The sequence below is a fragment of the Quercus robur genome, chromosome 1, assembly GCF_932294415.1.
Source record: "Quercus robur chromosome 1, dhQueRobu3.1, whole genome shotgun sequence".
Classification (NCBI taxonomy): Eukaryota; Viridiplantae; Streptophyta; class Magnoliopsida; order Fagales; family Fagaceae; genus Quercus; species Quercus robur.
In genome coordinates, this window is record NC_065534.1 from 53203051 (window position 1) to 53227664 (window position 24614).

Here is a 24614-nt window from a genome sequence, read left to right on the forward strand (position 1 = left end):
TGCTTGAGGGTTCTAGCCCCCGCAATCACCTAGCAAAAAAATAATAATAATAAGAAAATTTTATTCCAATTTTGTTTTTAGAAAAATTTAAAATTATAATAAAGTTCATATATGTAATAATAAATATAATTATTGCTACATTAACAACATATAATATATTCAAATATACTATTTTTTGAGAAAAATATTCAAATGCAATTATGATTTCAGATTTCTAATTGATAAAATTTATTGATTGCTAATTAAAGAAGACAACATAATATATAATATATATATGTGTTTAAATATTTAAAAATTATTAACAACAATTTATAATATTAGGAGTTATTTGGTACCAGTATTTAGATAACAATAACATTTTTGATACGTATTTTTATAATACTCAAATACATATTTTTACAACATTAAAAACTGAATAACAGAACTAGAAATCTCCCACCAAACATATACTATGGGACCTGATAACTGACGTATTTCTCAATCACACACAACTCACTGTACAAACACATACACCTGATTCTCAAAAAAAAAAAAAAAACACATACACCTTAAGAGGGCTCTCTCTTTGTCAAGCAAAGAAACGTTCAGGCACTTTCTTCTTCTCCTAAATTCTGTCTCTTTCTCTCTGTGTGCTGATAATGAATCATTCCCCCCCTCTCTCTCTAACAAACTGACACACATATATATATATATATATATATATTTGTTCTCTTTCTGATCGATTTTCTTTTGCTGTGAGCTTCACTACTTCAAAGGGTAAGTAAAAGTTTTCATCATCAAACTTTGCCCATAACTATTTTGCTTTCGTTGTATTTTGCTTCATGAATTTGCATTGTTACACCCAATGTGTACACACATAAAGAGATGTGATTGTATGTATTTGTATATGTTAGTGGGTGTGGCATTTTGGATTTGGGTTTTGATTGATCATAATCAATATTTGAGCTTCTGGGTTTGCAATGATTTTGTTATTTATTACTATTAGTATAGCCATTTGGGTTTTTTTATTTTGTACTCTGTTTGGTTGCCGAGAAATTGGAGGAAAATTTGAGGGGTTAATCATTCTGGGTTTTTGATATACATGTTAATTAATGACTTTGAATGCCAGGAAAAAATTCATCTGCCCCGACCCGGACTAGTTTGTTTAGGATCCATAACCCTTTTTTTCAGTACCTTGTTGGGTTTTGCTCCATGAATTTGCATTGCTACACCCAATATGTACAGACACACAGACACGATTGTATGTGTATATGTTATGGGGTGGGTACGTGATTGGATGTGAGTTTTGATTGATCAGAACCAAAGTTTGAGTTTCTCTCTTCTATTTGACAAATGGGTTGGACCGGTAGGCAATAATTTTGTCATTTATTAGTATCATTATTTGGGTTTTTAGTTATACACTTATACTCTGGTTGCCAAGACAATGGAGGAATACTGGAGGGATTATTCATTCTGTGTTTTTGAGATATATATATATATATATATATATGTATGTATGTATGTATGTATCACTCAAGGAGGTAATGACTTTGGATAGTATAGGATGATGGAAAAGAATGCATGTGGCCAGCCTTGATTAGTTTGTTGAGGATCCATAGCCGACCATAAAATTTTGGAACTAAGGCTTGGTTGTTGTTGTTGTATAAATGCGTGTGTGATTTTGACTATTTGGGATGTGAGCAAGTGTAACAAAAAAAAAAAAATCCAAGAATGGTAGAAGATATTAGCTTTGTTGTGTTGTACTTTTGCAGTTGGATACCAAAACACATAAAATGAGTAAATCTTCATTTTATTTTTCCGTTTTTCTTGTAAGGACCTATTTATGAGCATGGATTTTAAATCTTGAAATTATGATCGAGAAATGTGTTGTTCTGTGTGTGTGGGAGTGGGTATGGTTGAGGCAGAAGCGAACTAATTAAGTTTTAGTAATTTATGCAGATACTACTAGCTTAAGCAGGTTGTTGTGACTTATTATGCCTAAGCAGGTTGAGATTACAATTTACAAGATTACACTAAAATTATAAGGAATTTGTTTATGATAAGGTTCTGCAAAACCAGAACCTATGATAGAGCAGCTGACTTCGAGGGCAGCTAGCCTTCAAGAATTAGGGAAAAGAGAGAGAGATAGGAAAAGAATGTAACTGACACAAAAGATTATTTCATTGCTTAAGTCCCCCACATAACTAGTACTCTCTATATACTTGTACATGTCTATCCCTTAGCTGTAACTAACTAACAGAATAGGAATCTCAACTAACTACTAACAGTTTAGCAGTTATATGGTACAGCAGCTCGCTATACAATTTTCTGCACTCACTTACTTGGCCAATGATCCTAACAATATCCCCTCCTTTAAAGCAACTTGCCCACAAGGTGAGGGAAATGTTGTTATAAACTGTATGAGTTCTCCCAAGTTGCATCATCTTGATTGCTTCTTTGCCATTGGACTAATACTTGAATGATGGTTCTGTTTCGAAGCTTGTGAGACCTCTCTTGCAGCACTGCAACAGGTTCATGGTTAACAATGCCTTTTGTAGTAATATCTGGTAAGATAGGAATGGGAACGACTTGCTGTCCCAGTTTGGCCTTAAGGCAGGACACATGAAATACTGGATGAATTAAGGCATTGGAGGGTAGGTTCAACTTGAAAGCTACTTCACCTATCTTTTGCAGAACTTGGAATGGCCCATGGTACTTGGGAGCTAGCTTTCCAAGAGTTTTATGATTAATTGACTTCTGTCTATAAGGTTGCAGCTTCAAATACACCCATTCCCCTCACTTCAAATGACCTTTCAGACCTATGCTTATTAGTTTGTAGCTTCATTCTTTCTTGAGCTAAAACCAGATTATGCTTTAGCAATGACAATATCTGCTGTCTAGACCTAAGATGCATATCAACTGCCTCCACTCTAGTAGTTCCAAGAACATAATCCATTAATCTTGGTGGTAAATAACCATATAGGGCTTCAAAAGGATTTGTTTTAGTGGAGTTGTGAAAATTGGTATTGAACCAATATTTAGCTAAAGGCAACCAATCAATCCAAGCAGTAGGTTTATCAGCTGCAAATGCCCTTAAATATTGCTCCAAGCTCTTGTTCACCACTTCAATTTGCCCATTTGTTTGTGGATGATAGGCTAAAGACATGGCCAATTCTATTCCTTGCAGCTGCATCAATTCCTTCTAGAACTGTGAAGTGAAAGTAGGATCTTTGTCACTTACAATGAAAGCTGGCATTCCATGCAACTTAAGAACATTCTGCACATACAATTCTGCCACCTTGGAAGCTGTGTAAGGATGCGTTGAAGGAATGAAATGAACATATTTGGTCAACCTATCCACAACTACCAAAACCACATTTTTCTAGTGGGATTTAGGAAGACCCTCAATAAAGTCCATACTTACATCTAACCAAGGTATAGAAGGAATGGGCAAAGGTTGAAGTAACCCAGCTGGCTTACAAGTCTCATGCTTAATTCTCTGACAAGTGTCACACTCTCTTATATGCTGCCTTAAGTCCTTCCTTAATCCAGGCCAGTAGAAATCTTGTTGAATTCTGTGCAAGGTCTTCAAATAGCCTGAATGTTCTCCTAAAGGACTGTTGTGCACATAGTGCAAGACAGAAGATTTGAGATGGCTATTTGGCCCCAAATAGATTCGACCCTTGTATAATAAGAGGCCATTCTGCATTGTGAACTCTTTGGGAATTTCCCTCCCAATTTGAAAATCTTGAAGCAATTGGTGTAGGTTAGGATTAGACTCATAACTATCCTTAAGTTTAGCAATCCATTTAGGAGTGGGAAAAGAGATAATGCATAAAGTACAAGCACTAGAGGAAGCACCCTCCTTGCCCTCCTTCTTGGACAATGCATCAACTACCAAGTTGTCCTTATCCTTCTTGTATTCAACTATGAAAGCATACCCCATAAGCTTGGAAATCCATTTCTGCTGAGCTGGAGTGCCAACCCTCTGATCCAGCAAGAACTTGAGACTCTCCTGATCAGTCTTGATAAGAAAGGGCCTTCACACCAAATATGACCTCCATTTTTTGACAGCTTTCACCAAAGCAAGGAGTTCCTTTTCATAAGTGGAGAGAGTAAGAGCCTTTCCGTTCAAAGCTTGGCTATGAAAAGCAATGGGCTTGCTATTTTGCATTAAGACAGCACCCAACCCAAGACCAGAGGTATCACATTCCATTGTGAAGGTTTGAGAAAAATCTGGTAAAGCCAACACTGGAGGATTGGAAATAGCTAACTTGAGATGATTGAAAGCCTGTTCAGCTGTTGTGAACTTGGATAATTGAAAGATAGTGTAGTCAATTCGAGATGACCAATCTCCTAAACTTGAGAGAGGAAATAGACATTTTTGGTTAATTTTCTGCTTGCTTCATTCATAATTCCTACGTACATAAACACTAGTGAGGAGATAAGCTTCGTCACAACCAAGTCCTAAAACATAGGATCCAACTCCTACTTAAATCTAAATACAAATTGAAATTAAATCCTAATCCTCATCCTAACCTACTGCCTAATTTTATTAGAATTCTATTGAAATTCTTTTTCTTCAACTACTTTAGAATTATTTGCCAATTGGCTTTGGGGCACAACATCAGCCTTGTCAGTCCATGAAAAGGAATTCTTCTTCAACAGAGCAGTTAAAGGTGCTGCTATTTGACTATACCCCTTGACAGATTTTCTGTAGGAGTCAGTTAGACCAAGGAAGCCCCTCAAAGCCTTAATATCTCTAGGAATAGGCCACTGTTGCATAGCAGTTGTCTTTCTAGTGTCAATTTTAACACCCTCCCTTAAGATAATATGGCCTAGATACTCCACTTCCTCACAAGCAAACATGCACTTGGATTTTTTTGCAAACAAGTGATGCTTAGCCAGCAATCCCAATACAATCCTCAAGTGCTCAACAAGGTCAGACAGGGATTGACTATAAACCAGTACATCATTAAAAAATACTAACACAAACTTCCTTAAATAAGGTTTAAAAACCTCATTCATAAAGGACTGAAATGTGGAAGGGGCATTGGTCAAACCAAATGGAATTACAAGGAACTCATAATGTCCTTCATTGGTTCTAAAAGTAGTTTTAGGGACATCATGTTCTTTCATTCTAATTTGGTGATAACTTGATCTTAGATCAAGTTTAGAAAAAAGGCTAGCTCCATGCAATTCATCTAAGAGTTCATCAATGACAAGAATTGGGTATTTATCTTTAATTGTAGTTTGATTCAAAGCCCTATAGTCAACACACATATGCCAACCATCTGCTATCCTTACTAAGAGGATAGGGGAAGCAAAAGGACTTTGGCTATTCTAATAGACCCCACCTCCCATAATTCTTTTACTATTTTTTCAATTTTAGTCTTTTGGTAATAGGGATACCTGTAGGGTCTTTGGCGGAGTGGTTGGGTGCTCTCCTTGAGATTACTTTGGTGTTCATGTCCCCTTAGAGGTGGTAGACCCGCTGGTGTAGCAAGAACCCCATCAAACTCTTGCAACAAAGACTAAATAGCAGCTGGGCATTGGTTTTGATCAACTGCAGCAGACTGCACTGCTATGTGAACAAGTAGACCTTTCTTAGTAGGTTCCTTGAGGAATTGGGAAGCATCTTGGAAGCTAGTACTTGCTGCCTCAATTCCGTGTAACACAATTTGCTGTCCTTCATACAAAAACCCCATAGTCAATAGTTTAAAATCCCAGCTAAAACCCATAATGTACTGAGCCAATGAGTACCAAGTACCACATCACAACCTCCTAAAGATAACATATGTAATTGCACATAGAACTTATAGCCCTATATTACCGCAAGAACATCTTTGCACAACCCCTTTGTCTTGATTATCTCACCATTAGCTACTTTAACTTCAAGAATTTGTGATGTATCTATTGGAATCTGCAACTTGGTTACTTTTGCAGCATCAATGAAATTGTGGGAGCTACCAGAATCTAAGAGAATGATTAAACATTCTCTAAGAATCTTGCCCTTGACTCTCATAGTTCCAGGTGAAGGACTTCCAACCAGAGCATACAAGGTTATTTCAGCTTCTAACTTCTCTTCCTGCACAACTATAGCATTATCTATTGGTCCCTCTCCCAACTCAGTAATTTGCACCCTAGATACTGAATCTTGAATTACCTCAATACCTTCTGACAAAAATAGTTTGGCATTCTTACATCGATGCCCCAATACCCACTTTTCATCACAGTTATGGCAAAGTCCCTTTTTTTTTCTTTCTTCCATTTGAGTAGCTGAAATTCTTTTAGTGGGTATTCTTGTCTTCTCTTCTATGAAACCACTAACTTTAGGAGGCATACCAAGTATAGAAGACTTACCCGAATCATGCCACACCTTGGTGCTCTTCTCACACCCCATCAAGTATTCCTCTTGGATCTTTGCTAGACCAAAAGCTTCATTCAACGTAGGAGGGTTCAACATCTGGACTGGTAGTCTGACTTCATCTTTAGGGCCACTCAAGAAACAACTCAGTTTGTGTTGTGGAGATAAGCCTCTGATTCTGTTTGACAATCGAAGCCTTGTTAAAGCTTCCATTGGATCATCATAGGAAGTGGTACCAAACATGAGCAGCAAAGCTTGTACCGGTGTTTCCTATTGATCAAAAATTCCAGATTCTTCACAATCTTGATACCAAACCAGGGCCTCCCCATCCATATGGAAGGAAGCCAATACCAATTGTTCATTAGGTGAAACATTGTAATACTTGAAGTATTGGTTTGCCTTGTAAACCCTAGCTATAGGGTTCTTTCCCCAAAACCCTGGAAATTCCAATTTCATGGGGCGAGAGCCGAGAGGCACAAACAATTGCAGAACTGGGTTGTGGAGTATGAACTTGAGGACAGCATGGCCTATTATCTTCATTGGAACTCAGCTTCTGCAACACTAGGGCTAATTGCTGATTCATCTCATTCAGATTACGAGTATGAACATTAAGTGTTTGATGAATTTCCTGTATGTCTTTGGTATGATGATCTGAAGTAGTTCTCAAGGATGCAATTGCTTCATTCATTGCAGCAGTGGAACGAGTCTCAGTCATGGTGGAAATGGCTGGATTTGCTCTGATACCACTTGATAAGGTTCTGTAAAACCAGAACCTATGATAGAGCAGCTGACTTCGAGGGCAGCTAGCCTCCAAGAATTGGGGAAAAGAGAAAGAGATAGGAAAATAATGTAACTGACACAAAAGATTATTTCATTGCTTAAGTCCCCCATACAACTAGTACTCTATATACTTGTACATGTCTATCCTTTAGCTGTAACTAACTAACATAATAGGAATCTCAACTAACTACTAACAGTTTAGCAGTTATATGGTACAACGGCTCACTATACAATTTTCTGCACTCACTCACTCAGCCAATGATCCTAACAGTTTGATGGGTTGAACTAATATTTTGTTGATACATTTATATGTAAACTCTTTTATTAATGCATGAATCTATGTATGTGGTATGTATTAATGCATGAATCTATGTACGTGGTATGTATGTATGCAATGGAGAATCAATAGATCACCTCCTTATCCATTGTCCTATTGCTACGGAATTGTGGACTAAGGTGTTCTCTTTGTTTGGTATTCATTGTTTTATACCGAAGACGGTGGTTGACCTTTTAGCTTGCTGGCAAGGGAAGTTTGGGTGACATCGGAATTGTGTTTATATGGATGGCTGTTCCTCATTACTTGATGTGGTGCATTTGGTTGTTCCTCATTCCTGATCTTAAACTCTTCTTCTTCAAAACCTTATTGGATTGGTTGTCTGTAATAGGCAGTCATTCTATTTTTTCGGTTTTTTCTTTGATGGATGTTTGTAATTTGTGTTTTTGATTGTTCTTGTCCCTAGTGTATACTTCCTATATACTTGGGTGACACTTATTTTGATATTCTAATAAAATTTTCTCATTACTTATATATAAAAAAAATGTATGGTGTATTGCCTTCTGTATGTATGTGTATATACATGCATATGCAAATCTTCGTTTGGGTACTGAGCACTGCGAAATAAGTTTGAATTTAGGCTTCCAATATTTGGGCTTTATGGGGAAAGAATCTTTACTGAACAGACCCTAAGCCCTTAATGCAATTATTTTGCTTATTCAAGTTCAATTTTGGGAAACAAACGACATAAATTGAACATTTATATTTTCTTTTTATTGTCCTTACAATAAACAAGAGGGTAAATGAATCGAAAACAACTTGAGAAAGCTTTGAAGTTTTTCCCCTTCCAAGCGCACATTTAGTTTATAAACTTCTTTGATAACTGTTGTTAATTGGGGAGAATTGGTGAATAGTGAGAATGCATGGCTTATTGAATTTATCAAAATTTCAAGAATTACATTGTATTTTTCCACTTGTTAATAGCGTGGTTTCTGTTGGGTGATTGTACCATTGTGTATAGGCTGGCCAAGGCAAGTGGCTGCATGAGACATGTTATCTTTTTTCTTTGCATAGAGGCGGAAGATTGTAATAATGGCTTCAAGAGCAATCTTGCAAAGGAGGAGAAACCTGTTCAATTCCCTAAATCAATCCACTCTCTTGATTCGAGGTTTCCAAAGTTTTGAGCATGGACGACCATCCCGAACTAATGAATTAGTGAATTCAAGCTTGGTTGCAAATCATGCAATTGCAGGCACTGATTACAGAAATGAAGGAGGTTTATCTTCAGTGAACAAGGATGGATCACCAGCTCTTTTAACAGCAGGATTTCATAGGCATAGCTCCTTTGTTAGTCCAACTCTTGGTTATGGAATTGGAAGGGAAAATTTTATTCCTCATTTTGGAGTTCAGTGGATTTCACAATCTATTCACTATGCTTCCACAGCTGCAGCTGGTCAACCTGAAACAGCTGGTGGTAATGATGAAAATGAACAAAAGGTTGCTAAAAAGGCGAAGGAAGCTTCACCAGAGGAGTGTGATCAAGCAGTTGAAGGTTTGAGTAATGTTAAAGCCAAAGCAAAAGCTAAGCAGATGCAAGAACCTCAAAAGAGTGTTGAATCTATAATGAAGAAAGTATGGGCCAAGCTTCTGGGGATTGGTCCTGCTTTGAGAGCTGTTGCCTCCATGAGCAGGTTTAGAACACTTTTTCTGTTGTGTTTGTCTGTTTGATCTAATTTAACTTGTTTAGTACTTATTTTTTTATTGTACGTATAGGGAGGACTGGGCTACGAAGTTGGTCCACTGGAAGGATGAATTTAAATCTACATTGCAACACTATTGGTTGGGTACAAAACTACTTTGGGCTGATGTTAGGATCAGCTCAAGGTTATTGTTGAAGCTTGCTAAGGGGAAGAGTCTTTCTAGAAGGGAGAGACAGCAACTCACGCGCACCACAGCTGACATTTTTAGGCTAGTTCCTGTTGCAGTTTTTATTATAGTTCCATTTATGGAGTTCTTGCTGCCAGTATTCCTGAAATTATTTCCCAACATGTTACCATCAACCTTCCAGGACAAGATGAAAGAAGAGGTAATGGTTCTGATGTTTGTCAAAATGCTCTTTGTAAGCTACATACAATTCCTATTTCATAGTTTTGGAGGACAATGAACCAACCTCTTTGGTCTCTTCCCTTTGTCAGCTCTTTAGAGTTTTATTTATTTATAACCCTTATAAGAGGGTGGTGCCCAAAAGTTTTACCCTTATTGCTAATCCGTTGGTCTAGGTCACTGCCCATGAATTTTTGTGACAAAGCAATGAAAGCATACTAGTCTATAAGGTTCCTGTGTACATTGCTTTTAGGAATTTTCTATTAAAAATGTACTATAACTAAGGGATTGAGTTTAAATTTAATTACATGTTGAGTGTTATATATTCTTTGGTTATGGATTCTTTCTAAGAGAGTTTGACTATTTGTTTTTGCATGGATTCTTTAGGTATCTTTTCCTCTTACTTTAATTCATGATCAAATACTTATCTTTGGTATAACTATTTTAATTAGATTAGTTCTTATTAAAAGTTTTTAGTGAGGAGCAATTTATGTCTTCTTTATGGCACATCTAAGACACTATTCATGAAGAAAGTTCTGTTTTCATAAGAGTGTGATGATTGTACTAAAAAAATACAGAGTTTGATGATTAGTTAAGAAAATACAAGATAAAAATACCTTTCCTGCTTGATTTTCAACAAGCTACCATAGATTTGACTCCATGTGAAGATTTAACAATTTTATAGGCTCTTTTTGAGAAAGTTAGAATACAATTATTGATTGTGCTGCTGGCATTTCTTCAGGCGAAAAAAATAGAAGAAAAAACTTCACTGCCAGTCTGCAAGTTATGTTATTTAGTTGGATGTAATGCTAAACTATTGATTCCTATAGATTTGTGTCATCTGAATTTCCACAACTATTGCACAAGCTGCAAATTCCAGTGTTTTTTGCTTGAGCTATACTGACTATTTGGTGTCTCATGTACCTGAGCACCTAAAATGTTGGTTCTTCTGGGCAAGTTATAAAACGACCAATGAATTACTTTTTATTTATCTATGTTGGTATATGCATGTCATTGAAGGTTGAACAGGCAAAGACTAATGAAAATGAAAACGATTAACTAGTCCTTACAATTGTGGCGTTATATTTTATGCCGTTAGCAAACATGACATGATGATCTAAAATAGATAAAGTAAGGTATATATTGATGTTCATATCTTTTTTGAAAAGAGAAGAATGCTAACTATCCATATCACTGTTGCTTAACCCTTAATTATTTAAAATATCAGCAAATGTTGCACCTAATTGCTCCGTGTTGTGTTCCCATTTATCAATAGTCCTCATAGTTGAGCGGGGTACCCACAATTCTGGCACACTCAAATACATATACATAGATATATACATGCATGTCTATGTATATACCCTTCAGATTTGGCAGTCCCATTATCAAGGAGATTGTTGGTCTTAATTATAATGGTTAACTTGTAGGAGGCTTTAAAAAGGAGGCTAAATGCAAGAATAGAATATGCAAAGTTTCTTCAGGATACAGTGAAAGAAATGGCAAAGGAAATTCAACACTCTCGAAGTGGAGATATTAAGAAGACAGCGGAAGATCTTGATGAATTTATCAATGAGGTATGCCATTTATATATTCTCCTTTTCATAAACAAGTGAGTTTAAATTACTCTTTACACCATTCTTTCTGTTGGTAATACATTATGTTTGTTTTTGTTTTATGATTAAATAGTTCAGAAGAGGTGGCCGTGTTTCCAATGATGAAATTTTAGGATTTGCTAAGTTGTTCAATGATGAGCTTACTTTGGATAACATCAGCAGGTTGTATTTTCTCTTATTACTTCTTATTTTGTTAGTATTTCTTTCCCTTTTGTTTAGACTTGCTTGAGTATCAAGTCACTAACTCTTATGGTGATTGGTGTTTTGTTTTCACTTCAGTATTTGACAAAAGTACCTGATTTTGCTGTCAAATGCAGGCCTCGGTTGGTAAACATGTGCAAATATATGGGGATCAGCCCATTTGGAACAGATGCATATCTACGGTTTATGCTTCGGAAAAGACTGCAAGAGTAAGATATATGTTATTTTTTCTCCCCAACCCCTCCCTCCTCTAACCACTTTCTGTTAGCTTGCTTGCATGATTTTTGGTCTGGGCATGGGACTTTCAGCTTAAGTCATTTGGTCAGAAGTCCCTTATATGGCCACCTTCGACAAGTGTGTTTAACAGTGGGCCTCTGAATCTCTCTGAACTGGTCTTTGCCTCATTGGTTAATTGTGCATACAGGAAGATTCATTTGTGAAATATCTTTTGATTCATTGCCAATCTGCACGCTAAAAAAATAAAAAACTGAAGGATTTATTGCCAATCTGCTTGCATTCTTTGCAATTGTTTTTTTACCCATTAAGGTTGAATTTGATACTCACATTCTTTGTTAAACTTTTCTTTTCTCCATGTTATTATTTATTGATGAATAACAGAATAAGTACTTAAAAAAATCTAATAAATGTTTCTAAGACCATTTTTTTTGTATAAATAGGGGGAAAAAACTGTGGAACAGTAATTTTCCTTAAGTTCCTTTGGAGGCAATTATAGAGGGTTTTGTGTTTCTGTTACAGTTCTGGTGTTTGAAGATTTTTGGGGAGTTTTTTGGTGGATAAGTTCAATCTTGGGGCCAAAAAGTCTTGTGGTCTATATGGTTGTGTTTTTGCATTTGTTTTTTCTTTAAAATATATATATATATATATATAATTCACCTTCTCAATATGATTTATCATTACATGTAAAAACTTTTGGGCTTTTTATAAATGAATTTGATAGACTTTAATCATAATATGTGAATATATTATCGAATTATATGCATTATAACGAATTTTTCTTGCTTTGTTAAATATGCAATATATAGATTGAAATTAAAGAATTTTATTGCCATTTGAGGATTCAAGAGGAGCTAAAAATGAGGGATAAACAAAAACTTCCTAGACTATTGTAAAACATTGAAGTTTTAAAATTATGATATTGTTTGTGGGTTTGGCAGGATCAAGAATGATGATAAGATGATTCAAGCCGAGGGTGTGGAGTCCCTTTCAGAAGCAGAACTTCGTCAAGCCTGTAGAGATCGTGGAATGCTTGCATTATCTTCAGTGGAGGAAATGCGGCAACAGGTTAGTTCTTGATCTTACATATTCCATTGTTTCACTGACTAAACAAAGGAACATGCTTTTATATTTTTTTGGTGATTCAGTGATTGTGACTGATAAGAAGCATGATATTCATAGATGAGTGTAGCTGAAATAATAAGGTTAAGATGGATAAGTAAAAATAAACAGAAAGATAAGATTCAAAATGAAAATTTTTTGCTTAAAGATAGGAGTGACCTCAATTGATGAAAAGATGAGGGAGAGATGCTTGAGATGGTTTGGTGATGTTCAGAGGAGAGCGATTAATGCACCAATGAGAAAGAATGAGTTAATTCAAGTGGAGGGAACAAAAAATCTGGAGGAAGACCAAAAATAACATTTGTAGAAATAATAAAAAAGGACATGTTAATTAAAGAAGTAACATGTGGCAGATCTTGACTAATCTATTGAGGATTCATAGCCGATCCCAAAAAATTTGGAACTAAGGCTTGGTTGTTGTTGTGACTGGAAAGAAATGTTCTGCATCAAAATCTTTAGACTTAATTGAAATCTTCAGTTCGTGGTACTTGCATCCATCAGCAACTCTTGTGTTCTTTTGATATGGTCAGCATTGACTCAATAATTCTGCTCAGAGCTGTTTAACTAACCAATATACCTTAGCTCACTGTGTGCCAAGCTTATGTTTTCCCAAGTAATTTGCTTCAAGAACAGAGGAATTTTCATGCCTTTATGGGATTATATCACACTTTGAACCTAATTGGTTCATGGCAATAAACCCTGTCTAATGTCTGTAACTTATTTGTGATAATATTTTGAAGATGCCATTAGAAAAGTTAGCTATTGCCTTTTAGTTTTTTCTTATATTGCTCTCTTCATAGAGAGTACAAAAGTTTCTCTGTATTCAAGCATGTAAATGGTTATTTTATTTTTTTTAAGACTTTAAGCATGCAAGTTGTTTATCTGTTTGCAGCTTCATGATTGGTTGGATTTATCTCTCAACCACTCACTTCCATCTTCCCTCTTGATTCTTTCTAGGTATCTTAATGCTACACCTGGTTATCTCCTTTTCAAACCATACAACCACATCTAAATTGCTTAATTGTGGTCTGTTACCCTCTGCAGAGCGTTCTCTGTGTCTGGTAAAAAGCCAGAGGAAGTTGTTCAAGAAGCAATCTCCTCTCTGCCAGATGAGGTTGTGGATACTGTTCAAGTGACAACCTTGCCATCTGAAGATATTGTTTCAGAAAGGAGGAGGAAGTTGGAGTTTCTAGAAATGCAGGAAGAATTGATCAAGGTTGATTATACTATGCTTTAGATATGTTTGTCATCTTCAGGGGCTTTTTGTGGGGCTAGAGAATTGGTATTTGTTTTATGTACATGATTGTAGTTTTGTTTACTACTATTATCGATACTCATTCTGCAAGCAGAAAGGATTTTTTTACTTTTGATGTTCTATTTATTGACCCTTACTAAAGTTATTTATTAAACTTTTTCGTCATATGTCATACTTAAATTTCCATCATAATTTTGTTAATATTAACAAAAAATCGTAATTGTAAAGTTGTCAGATATTATGAACTCAAGTTATCTAAACTTGTATTAAAAGAAGGCTGTCCAGCACAAATGAGAAGGATAAAGTGTCAGAAGTTTGTATATGCCACGTCTAACTGAAAAATCTTGTTCTAGTTTTTAACGAAAAATTTTCATTACACCTTCTGAAGCATATCAATTATAATTAAATAGAGCTTTACTATATTGTAAGATGATTATTGTTGAAGGAAAATGTAATTCTGTTGCAATGAAACTTTCATAGTTCTTTAGTTTCTAGGTCTGGTGTTTATCATATCCTAAAGCTTTGCTCTTTGGTTAATGCTTTTAAATAATTTAATATATAGGAAGAAGAAGAGGAAGAGGAAGAGGAGCAGGCCAGGATGAAGGAATCTGCCAGTAGTCAAAAGGATGTTGCGTTGGAAGAGATGACTACAGCAACAGCTAGTGAAGCACGAGAACAGGCAAGAGTGAAAACAATGGAGAAAGTGGAGCAGCTTTGTGAGCTCAGTCGTGCATTGGCCGTTTTGGCTTCAGCATCTGTAAGGATTGGAAGTAATTAGATTTCAAAATGCTTGTCTAAGTCATATAATTGTTATTTCATGGGAGATACTTTGATAGGGTATCACCCTATCATCTTGATGGGGGCCTCACCCATTTTTTCCTATACAGGTGAAACTTGTAACAACTTAAGATATTTCATTGGTTAAGGGTTATTATGCAAAAGACTAAAAAAAAGTGAAAAATAATAATTTAAAATCCTTTTTCCTTAAAAAAATGGGTGCTCTATGTTGCCCATGTATGCATTGCTATCCACCATTAAAATTCATGTGAAAAAATAAGTTATTTGGCTCCTTTATTTTAAATCGATTTAGAAGATATTTATCTATAGAGTTCATTGAATATCTATTTATACTGTTATAGATTACTTGAACAGTTTTGATTATCAACATTAAAATTCATGTGAATTTCTATTTATTTGGCTCCATTAATGTTGATGATGTACTACCCTATCATAGTTTGTCTCTTATTTTATTTAATGTAGATTCCTGATTTGCTTTTTCTGCTTCTCATTTTAGTCAGTAAGCAGGGAGCGAGAAGAGTTCTTACGACTTGTCAAAAAGGAGGTAAGCTAACTAATTTGTAAATCTAACTTATGAACCATTATGTTTTAGCTTTTTAAGTCCTAGAAAAGTGGCAGTATCTTTATTTGAAGATTCAGGGAATATGATGCTAGTATCACTTCCCAAAAGTGCAATCTCCACCTCTTTTTAATATATATTTTTTCATATAAAAAAGCACAAAAATCGATGGCTACCCAAAAACACGGAAAATATACAAAGGAAGTGCCAAAAAAGAAAAGAAAAATTATATTATAGGTATTATTTGAAATTCATGTGGTCCAGGAATTCTAACAAGTTCGAAGTAGAGAATGAATTCAAAGCTAAAATCCACCCATATGATGTCTTAACAATTCAAAAATAAGAACTTCAATTTCTTCAATGGTGGTTGACAAGAAATTTGTTCCAAAAAAGAGAGACCAAAACACAAGTATATAGTTGATGAGAATGGGCTTTGGGGTGAAGTGGCGTAATTGGATCTATACTTGTATATCTACAATTCAATTCTATGTTTTGGTTAATGGGTTTCTAGCTGATTTTTTTTTGGCAGTTTGAGAGGATTGAGACAAGGGGATCCGCTATCTCCTATGTTGTTTTTGATTTTGATGGAGGTATTTAGTAGGATGTTGAAGAGAATAGAGGGAGTAGACTCACTTATAAAAAAAAAAGAGAGTGGAGGGAGTAGGCTTACTTTGAGGTTTCAAAGCTGATGGTAGGTTTGGTAATGTGTTTCACATTTCTTGTTTGCAAATGATACAACTCTTTTTTGTGATGTAGAAGTGGGAAAATCCTTCATAAACGGATGCTGCTACTTTGCTTTCAGGCTGTGACAAGTTTGAAGGTTAATGTGTGTAAGAGTGAAATGGTTCCAATAGATGAGGTTAGTAATGTGCACACTTTGGCAGAGATTTTGGGCTATGGGTTGGGACTTTGCCTATGTCTTATTTAGGCATACCATTGGGGGCTTCTCATAAGTCACCTCCATTTGGAATCCTATATTGGAAAAAATTGAGTGAAAGTTGGCCGGGTGGAAGAAGTTGTATTTGTCAAAAGGTGGTAGATTGACGTTGCTTAAGATTACGTTATCTAGCCTTCCTCCTTATTTCTTAGAACTTTTCACCATTCCTACTCACGTGGCTAACAAAATTGAGAAGTTGCAATGGGACTTCTTATGGGGCGATTCCAAATCACATTTGGTAGGATGGGATAAAGAGTATACTCCTATGATCGATGGTGGATTAGGAATAAGGAAATTGACTACCATCAATAAAGCCTTACTAGGGAAGTCGTTGTGGTTTTTTGGGGTTGAGGAGACTTGGCTTTGGAGAAGGGTGGTAGCTTTGAAGTTTGGGGAAGAGTGGGGAGGATGGACTTCCAAACTGGGTAGGGTTGTTCATGGGTGTGGCTTATGGAGAGGTATCCATATGGATTGGGAGGCTTTTAGAAAAAACACTCAGTTTGAGATTGGGGTGGGGAATAGAGTGAAATTTTGGCAGGATTGGCGGTGTGGGGATCAACCTCTTCAATTGGCATTCCCGATATTGTACGAGATTGCCACTAATAGAGAGGCCTTAGTAGACTTGTCCTTGGCAAGGTAGGGGGTAGGGGAAAGGAGAAGTTGGGATGTGCGTTTCACTCGGGATCTAAATGATTGGGAGTTGGATTTAGTGGTGGATTTCCTTCATATCTTGGAATCCAATACACCTTTGGGGATCAAATGAGATGGAAGTTGAAAGAAGAAAGGGATTTTGACATTCGTTTATTTCATAATGAATTGAGAAGTTCTTTCTTTGTCGTCTTTCCTTGGGAAGGTATTTGGAAAGTTAAGGCTCCTTGGCGAGTTTCATTTTTTACTTGGACCACAGCTTAGGATAAGATTCTTTTGAGACGTAGGGGTTTTGATTTTGTTGATTGGTGTGTTATGTGTCGTTGTAGAGAGACTATGGATCATTTGTTGCTTGAATGAGAGAAGGCTCATCGGTTGTGGAGCCTTGCTTTTAAATCATTTGAGGTCTCATGGGTCTTACCAAGAACGGTCTCAGATGTTCTCTTTGGTGGAATTGGTTGGGGAAGCACTCATCAAGTATTTGGAATTTAGTTCCGTTGTGCTTGATGTGGTGTATATGGAAGGAACGTAATCAACGGACATTTGAGGACTTGGATAGATCGAAAGATTAGTTGCTTGCTTCCTTTAGTGGTTTTCTATTTGACTGGTCTCGAGGTTGGGGACTCACATCTAGTGATTCTCTCCTCTTGTTCCTTAGTTCTCTCCCTGTTTGTAATTAATTTCTTCTTTGTTCTTTTTTCCTTTCCTTGTAATTTTTTGGACTGCTTTGAGCTCTTCACATAAGGTAACTTTTTTTATATACATCTTTTTTTCTTATTAAATAAATAAATATATATATATATATATATATATATATAAAATTGTCCTTGGGTTATCCCAATGGAATTTTCCAACATCAAAGCCAGGCCATGATTACTAGCTGTCATCTGGTATTTTGCACTGGTTGTTGCAAGACTGAGGTGGTCATGCTGTGCAAAAAGTTTCTAACTACAATTTTTTTTCCCCCAAAAATCTTCATTTTTTTTTTCTTTATATAATTTCTTTCTCTTCCACGAAGGGTCTTGTGAAATTTGTCTGACTCCCTCCCTGTATTTTTGTTATTTGGAAATTGTTAGTGGAGACCAACTTTGTGATCTGTAGAATGATACTTGAGTACTCTTCATCATATCGCACGTTTCTCTTATTTTAGAATTATATGTATATCATGAGCATCAGCTACATCACCCATGGTCACTGCCACATGGGTGATACTGTCATTTCCCCTTGAATTTTGTTATAAACTGTAAAATAAAACAAAAATATAACTATGTAATTTTCATGCTGATGTATAGAAATAACAAGTAGTTAAGGTGTAAAAGTTTGCCAGGTTTTATTTGCTTTTGCTTTCTCATTTGTAACCTTGTATTTTTCTCATTATCATGCTGTTGGTTATACTTATTTGTTGTTAATATCATTTCCAGATAGGCCTGTATAACAGCGTGGTGGAGAAAGAGGGTACAGATGGTGAAGAAGAAGCTAAAAAAGCATATAAAGCTGCCAGGGAGGACAGTGACCATGCTGCTGAGACAGCTGCGGATCAGAAGGTTTCTTCAGCACTTATAGACAGGGTAATAACTAGATTATAACATTTCTATATATAATAGCTACAGTTTTTTTTTTTTTTTTTGGTTTGTTCTCACTAGCCTTTTTTTTGGTAATATCCACCGTTCAACTTTTTTTAAATTTTTTTTTAATTTTATATAATAATAATAATAATAATAATAATAATATATCCACACAACAAATTGTTATAATTGTTGAGATGTTAATTCCTTATTCCTTATAGATCAAAATAAAATATCATACTACAACCAACCAAAGCTAAAAATAAAGGTATTGTGAAAAAATAAGTGTTACATTCACAACATTTTTCCACAACACTTTCATAACAAATTGTAAGTGGTAAATTGTTATTGATTCTAAATTAAACTTACCAATGAAATTTCTTTTTTGCCCACCAATAACAAATTGTAACAACCTACTACTTATGATTTATTGTAAAAATATTGTGGACATAGCATTTCTCTTGTGAAAATGTTAAAACATCTTGTTGTCGTCATAATATTTTTCAAAACTACAAGTAAAAATAAAATATAACAAAATTATAAAGGTATCATGAAAATGATGTACTATTCTATTGTGTATCTATAAATTATTTTTGGTTTAGTCAACTTTATTGAGCCAAAATTCACCATTTCACATACAGTTTTCTTAGGTTGGCTTTTTGTATTTTTTATAGTATTTTTATCTTTATGCACCATTTAAGTAAAAACAGTTAAAAAAAAAAAAAAAAAGCTTGAAGTAAGTAAAATATTTTTCTTTCTTTATGTTTGGTAGTTCACAATTCCTTTTTAAACTTTAAAATCAAGCAATTTCCTCCTTAATATTGAGCAAATATGTCATATTGTTATTCTCTCAATTAAATCCTAATGAAAGCTTATGATTCTTAAAATATTCCATTGTGTAATGTCTAAAATTCTCCCACTAATTTTAACATTCCAAAAATTTTCTTCATGTATTTTGAGTTTTAGATGGTAGTAATGCTTAGAAAGTTGGAATGGTGATAGAAGGTGTTTTATTTATTACCTAGAGAACATTGATTTTCTAAGTTTATATCTTCCAAACTTATAATTTATCTAATGTAAAATTTGATGACACATACCTTTTGTTATCTTTTTTATTTTTTTTTGTTGTTTCTTTTCTTGCCAAAAATGGGTGTTCATTAAAATCTAAGTAAGCTAAATATTTCACCTAGACTCATTTAGAATGATAAAGAAGAAAGTATGAATGACAAAATTTTCATTGTGTACAGTTGAAGGTATTTGATGAAGAGCTTCAATTGTAGCATATGACATCATTCATCACGAAAATTTAAATGTTGTGACAATATCTTAGCAAAAATTAGTTGCTTATTGTTGGAAGATGATGATATTCGTTATCATTCTTAGAAGTTTTTAGTGAGTGGATATTTCCTTTAGCAAATAAGTACTAAGAAACTACTATAATAAAATAGATATTCATATGTTAAAAAGCAACCATAACTTTGTATGTGATCAAAATTCTTATAAGAATGAGATTAACTTTGTATGACACATTTTTCATACTTCTTCAAATAGAAATTTTATCTTAATTTTCTCACTCAAGAGGTAGCATGTGCCACCCTAACTAGTCTTGTTATAAAGCTGCAATCTTAATTTTGATTATTGATTTTTGTCCCAATTGGTGTAGTGGCGTCAACTTTATTTCTTTGTGCAATTGGCAAGTTACAACATGTTACTGGATGTTCATGCTTCAGGTTGATGCTATGCTCCACAAGCTTGAAAAGGAAATTGATGATGTTGATGCAAAAATTGGAGATCGTTGGCGGTTGCTGGACAGGTTTGTTGCCATTTAGTACCATATTTTTTGACAGGTGATACTATATTGAATTTGCTACAGAACTTTTGTTCACAGTTATGATGTGTGCATATAGGATGTTTTTGGATTATATAATAGCATATAGAATTACAGAATTGAAGCAAAACTGACACTAAAATGCTAGCTATTGTTCAAATTGTTCCGAAAAAAAGAAAAGAAAAAAAGAAGAAGGCGCACTGCCTATCAAGTGTTTATAGTTGCTGAAAACTAATTGTATCCTCTACTTTTACTTTTATAACTGCAGCATTGCATATTGTATGCTGATTCCATGTCTTAATGTTCTAACAAAATAGCAGGTATACAAGCCTTTCGGGCATCCCTTGTCTTCATGCATGCTGATTAGGGATTACTTTTACTTTAGATGATGCCTGTAGAGAGAGAGATATCTTGTTGTCTGGATAGCATATGAAATCACAACAAAATAAATAATGGGCTCTTGAGAGCTTCAATTATTGGAAAGAAATATCTTATGACTGTTCCATTGGAACCATGTTCGTTCTGAAGGATGCGTCTATGGCTTAAAGCTAGTTGATGCAATATGGAGGGGACCAAACCTCCTAGCATGTGAACTTTCCTGGAACAGCCAACTTGAAGTAAGTAAAATAGGGTGCAAAAGAGAGTCAAACTTTAAGTGGTGAAACTCCAAATTCACCCTCGTCCTGTTGACCAGAGAAGCAGATCAAAGAAGTACTGATGATCCTATTTCATAGTTTAGCAGTCTTCTGAAATTAAGGCTCCAGATTTGAGATTTTTTGTACTTGCACTGAATTCTATCGTACATCACCTGCTCTTCTATATCAAGCAAACATAAAATCATTTATTAGTATTGATCTTCTGCATCACCATTCCTAAAATATTGCTCTTTTACCCTAAAGATCAATACTTCCCATAATGCACCAGTGCAGTTTGTTAGTCTTCTAAGAAGTCACATGGTAGGCGTACTTTTGAATCCTTATGCACGTGCATCTGATGTCGATAATCAATAATAACCATCAGTAGTTTACAGATAAGCTTTTAGATTGTCAACTCCTTGAGAATTTAGTGTCATTCCCCATTGGAAATCTTTCAAGTTAACTCATTTTTGTCATTTTTTATGCCAGGGATTATGACGGTAAAGTGACACCTGAGGAGGTTGCATCTGCTGCTGCATACCTCAAGGACACCTTGGACAAGGAGGGTATTCAGGAACTTATCAGCAACCTTTCCAAGGATAAAGGTCAGTGGTTTCTCTCTTCTCATAATACTAGTAAGGGCAAGGCATGTGCTGCCCCTTGAGTGAGAAAATTTAAGATAGAATTTTTTATTTTTTGAAGTAGTTTCAAACCATATATTTAAATTTAGAATAGTTATTTAATATATGGCTATCTATTTAGTATGATAATTTCTTAGAAGAAGGTATTTGGTATCAAATGATACTATGTTAGTAGTATCAAAATCCAATAAGTGTGAGATATTTCAGTAAAAAATAACTAGGTCACTAACAATTGAAAAACGTGTTAGTGGGTAGTTATTTTTGCACACACGTCTCTCGTTTATTGAATATTGATACGGATGACATGGTATCATTTGATATAAAATACTTTTTCATTTTTGTAGAACCTATTTACTAAAGACAGTATATATCTACTTACAAATTTTTTTTACTAAGAATGATAACTAATGTTGTCATCTTCCAACAATAAACAATCAAGGTTTGATAAAACATTGTCACAATATTTAAATTTTCGCAATAAATGATGACACATGCTACAATTGAAATTTTTCATCAAATTAAATACCTACAACCATTTGCAATGAATATTTTGTTATTCATACTTCATTTTTTATCATTTTATTTTATGAGCCTAACTACGATGCTTAACTTTCTTAATTTTTAATGAACACATTTTTAAGAAAGAAAACAAATAAAAAAAAGAACAAAATAACAAAAAACGTATGTCATTGAAGTTTCTATTAGATAAACTTATAAATCTAGAAGATTTAAATCACTAATAAATTAGGTCCTGTAGTTAACAAATATAATATCATACATCACTATTTTTACTTTCTAAGTATGACTAATAGATAAAACTCGAAATACATGAAGAAAATTTTTGGGACATTAAAATTTCATGAGGTATTTTAGATATTGCACAATGAAATATTCTAGGAATCATGAGATTTTGTTAAGGTTTAATTGAGAGAGAAAAAAACTTTTTTCCATAATTATTTTTTGTTAGTAAAATGATGTGTTTTTTACTTTAACCAATGTGTTAAAAAAAATAAAAAAAGAGTCAAGCCAAGAAAACCATCCATAAAAAAAGTGTCACGGTATTTTCTCAATACCTTTATTTTAGTTATGGTGGGCCTTGGTATGATCTTTTATAATTTTATTTTAGAGTAATATTACATTCACAATATTTTCACAACAAATTTTTGGTGATAAATTGTTATTGATTTTAAATTAGAATAACCTCTTTAAAAGAAACAGCAAACAAAAAAAACCAACATAAGAAAATTGTGCGTGGAACAGTAAATTTTTACTCACCAAATTTTACTAAACCAAAAAAGAAGTATAGGAATACAATAAAATGTCACAATATTTTTACAATACCTTTATTTTCAGCTGTGGTAAGTTTCGGTTTGATATATTATTATTTATTCATTATAAATTCTAGATGTCAAGTTGTTACTGATTTTAAAATAGACTTAACTAATATCACTTTTTTATCCATCAGTAGTAGCTTACCTATGATTTGTTGTGAAATTAATGTAAAAATGTTGTAGACTTAGCATTTTTTTATTTGATCTATAAGAAACTAAGATCTCAATAATTGTGAAAATATTGTGATAACAAGTGTTACATCATTTTCACAAAACATTTATTTTCAGTTGTGGTTTGGTTACGGTCTCATATTTTATTATTTTATTTTGAACTATAAGAAATTGACACCTCAATAATTGTGATAATATAGTGAAATTTGTTGTATCAGTATAACAATATATATGTCAACTCATATAAATATTATTAAAAAAAAAAAGCACAAACCGATGACTGAAAAGTAAAAAAGAAAAAAAAGCCAATGAAGTGATTAACAGTATATATTGAGCAAACTATAAAAGAACACTAGCTTTTACATATTCACACAAGTGTTACAACATTTTCACAAAACATTTATTTTCAGTCGTAGTTGGTTACGATCTCTTATTTTATTATTTTATTTCGACCTATAAGAAATTGACACCTCAATAATTATGAAAATATTGTAAAATTTGTTGTGTCAGTATACCAATATATATGTCAGCTCATATAAATATTTAGAAGAAAAAAAATGACTGAAAAATAAATAAATAAATAAAATAATTGTAGCTGCAGTGTCAATTGAACAAACTAAAAAACACTGTAGCTACTGGCATTCCCGCTTTTATATATAGAATTGTAGATCTTAAATATCCATCAACATATCTTACTCAACTGGGGAACTCAATATGGGGGATGTGGGGAACTCAATATGGGGATGTTACAGGCATATATACTTGTACCTGTGGGAGACAAAGTCATTCTTTATCATCTTAATTAGCTATTGTCAGAATTGTCTTCTATTCAAAGTTATAACAATTAACAACACAGGAAAAAGAAAAAAAAAAAAATTTTGATGTGAGAAAAGTGGAATATGAGCCAGTTTCAATTGCTGTTTCGGATAAAGTTAAATGAGTGAGCATCACTAAATGGCAATTTATGTCTAAAATCTTGCATGTAAGTGATTTTTTTTCTTCATTCTCCAGATTGACTTTCAGACGTCATTAACTTGTTATAACTAATTAATATGACTGTTGATTTTTCGATTTTTCCTTGCAACAGAAGGAAGGATACTAGTTGAAGATATTGTCAAATTAGGCAGTGAAACAGAAGATACTGATACAGCTGAAGCAGGGAAATCATAGAGGATATATATATACCCCCATATAATTAATTCAAACTTATCTTTCCGGTTGAACTGACTTCTTGGTTAGAGCAAAGCTTACATTAATACTTTGACAATTACCACCATCCTCAATATATGTAAGATGTTGGCTTAATGTGCACCTTCACCTTTAACCAAAGAGAAAAGTAAAGATTATCTGTAGTTGTAGAAGTAGAAAATAGTAATGAATTCCTTTACTATTTTAAAAGAAGATCAAGTATGCGTCTACACACATTACATGTTAAATGCCGTATGGTCCGTATGGATTTGGTGGTGTACTATTTCATTCCTGCCCTGAGATTCCGAATTTTGCTATCATGAGCTGAATTTTTTTAACTTTTTTGACTGACATTTGAATCTCAAGTCTCAACCCTTTGAAATGT

At 34.2% G+C, this 24614-nt stretch overlaps 1 protein-coding gene across 1 annotated transcript; it reads left to right on the top strand.

The window, feature by feature from the left end:
- The first annotated feature begins 603 nt into the window (after nt 1–603).
- LOC126691774 (uncharacterized) lies at nt 604–24567 on the top strand. Its single transcript, XM_050386930.1, has 15 exons — nt 604–756; nt 8422–9091; nt 9174–9486; nt 10931–11077; nt 11190–11278; nt 11434–11526; nt 12493–12619; nt 13566–13630; nt 13718–13889; nt 14491–14685; nt 15223–15270; nt 18292–18438; nt 20166–20248; nt 21388–21503; nt 24129–24567. The coding sequence occupies exons 2-15, from the start codon at nt 8493–8495 to the stop codon at nt 24209–24211; spliced, it is 2277 nt and encodes a 758-aa protein (XP_050242887.1). The 5' UTR covers nt 604–756; nt 8422–8492; the 3' UTR covers nt 24212–24567.
- The last annotated feature ends 47 nt before the right edge of the window (nt 24568–24614 follow it).

Bases quoted from the DNA above. Each gene is read 5' to 3' on its own strand.
- LOC126691774 (XM_050386930.1), top strand. From the start codon at position 8,493: ATGGCTTCAAGAGCAATCTTGCAAAGGAGGAGAAACCTGTTCAATTCC. The intron at 13,631-13,717 runs GTATCTTAATGC...TACCCTCTGCAG, and splicing joins TCCCTCTTGATTCTTTCTAG to AGCGTTCTCTGTGTCTGGTA. The intron at 13,890-14,490 runs GTTGATTATACT...TTTAATATATAG, and splicing joins TGCAGGAAGAATTGATCAAG to GAAGAAGAAGAGGAAGAGGA.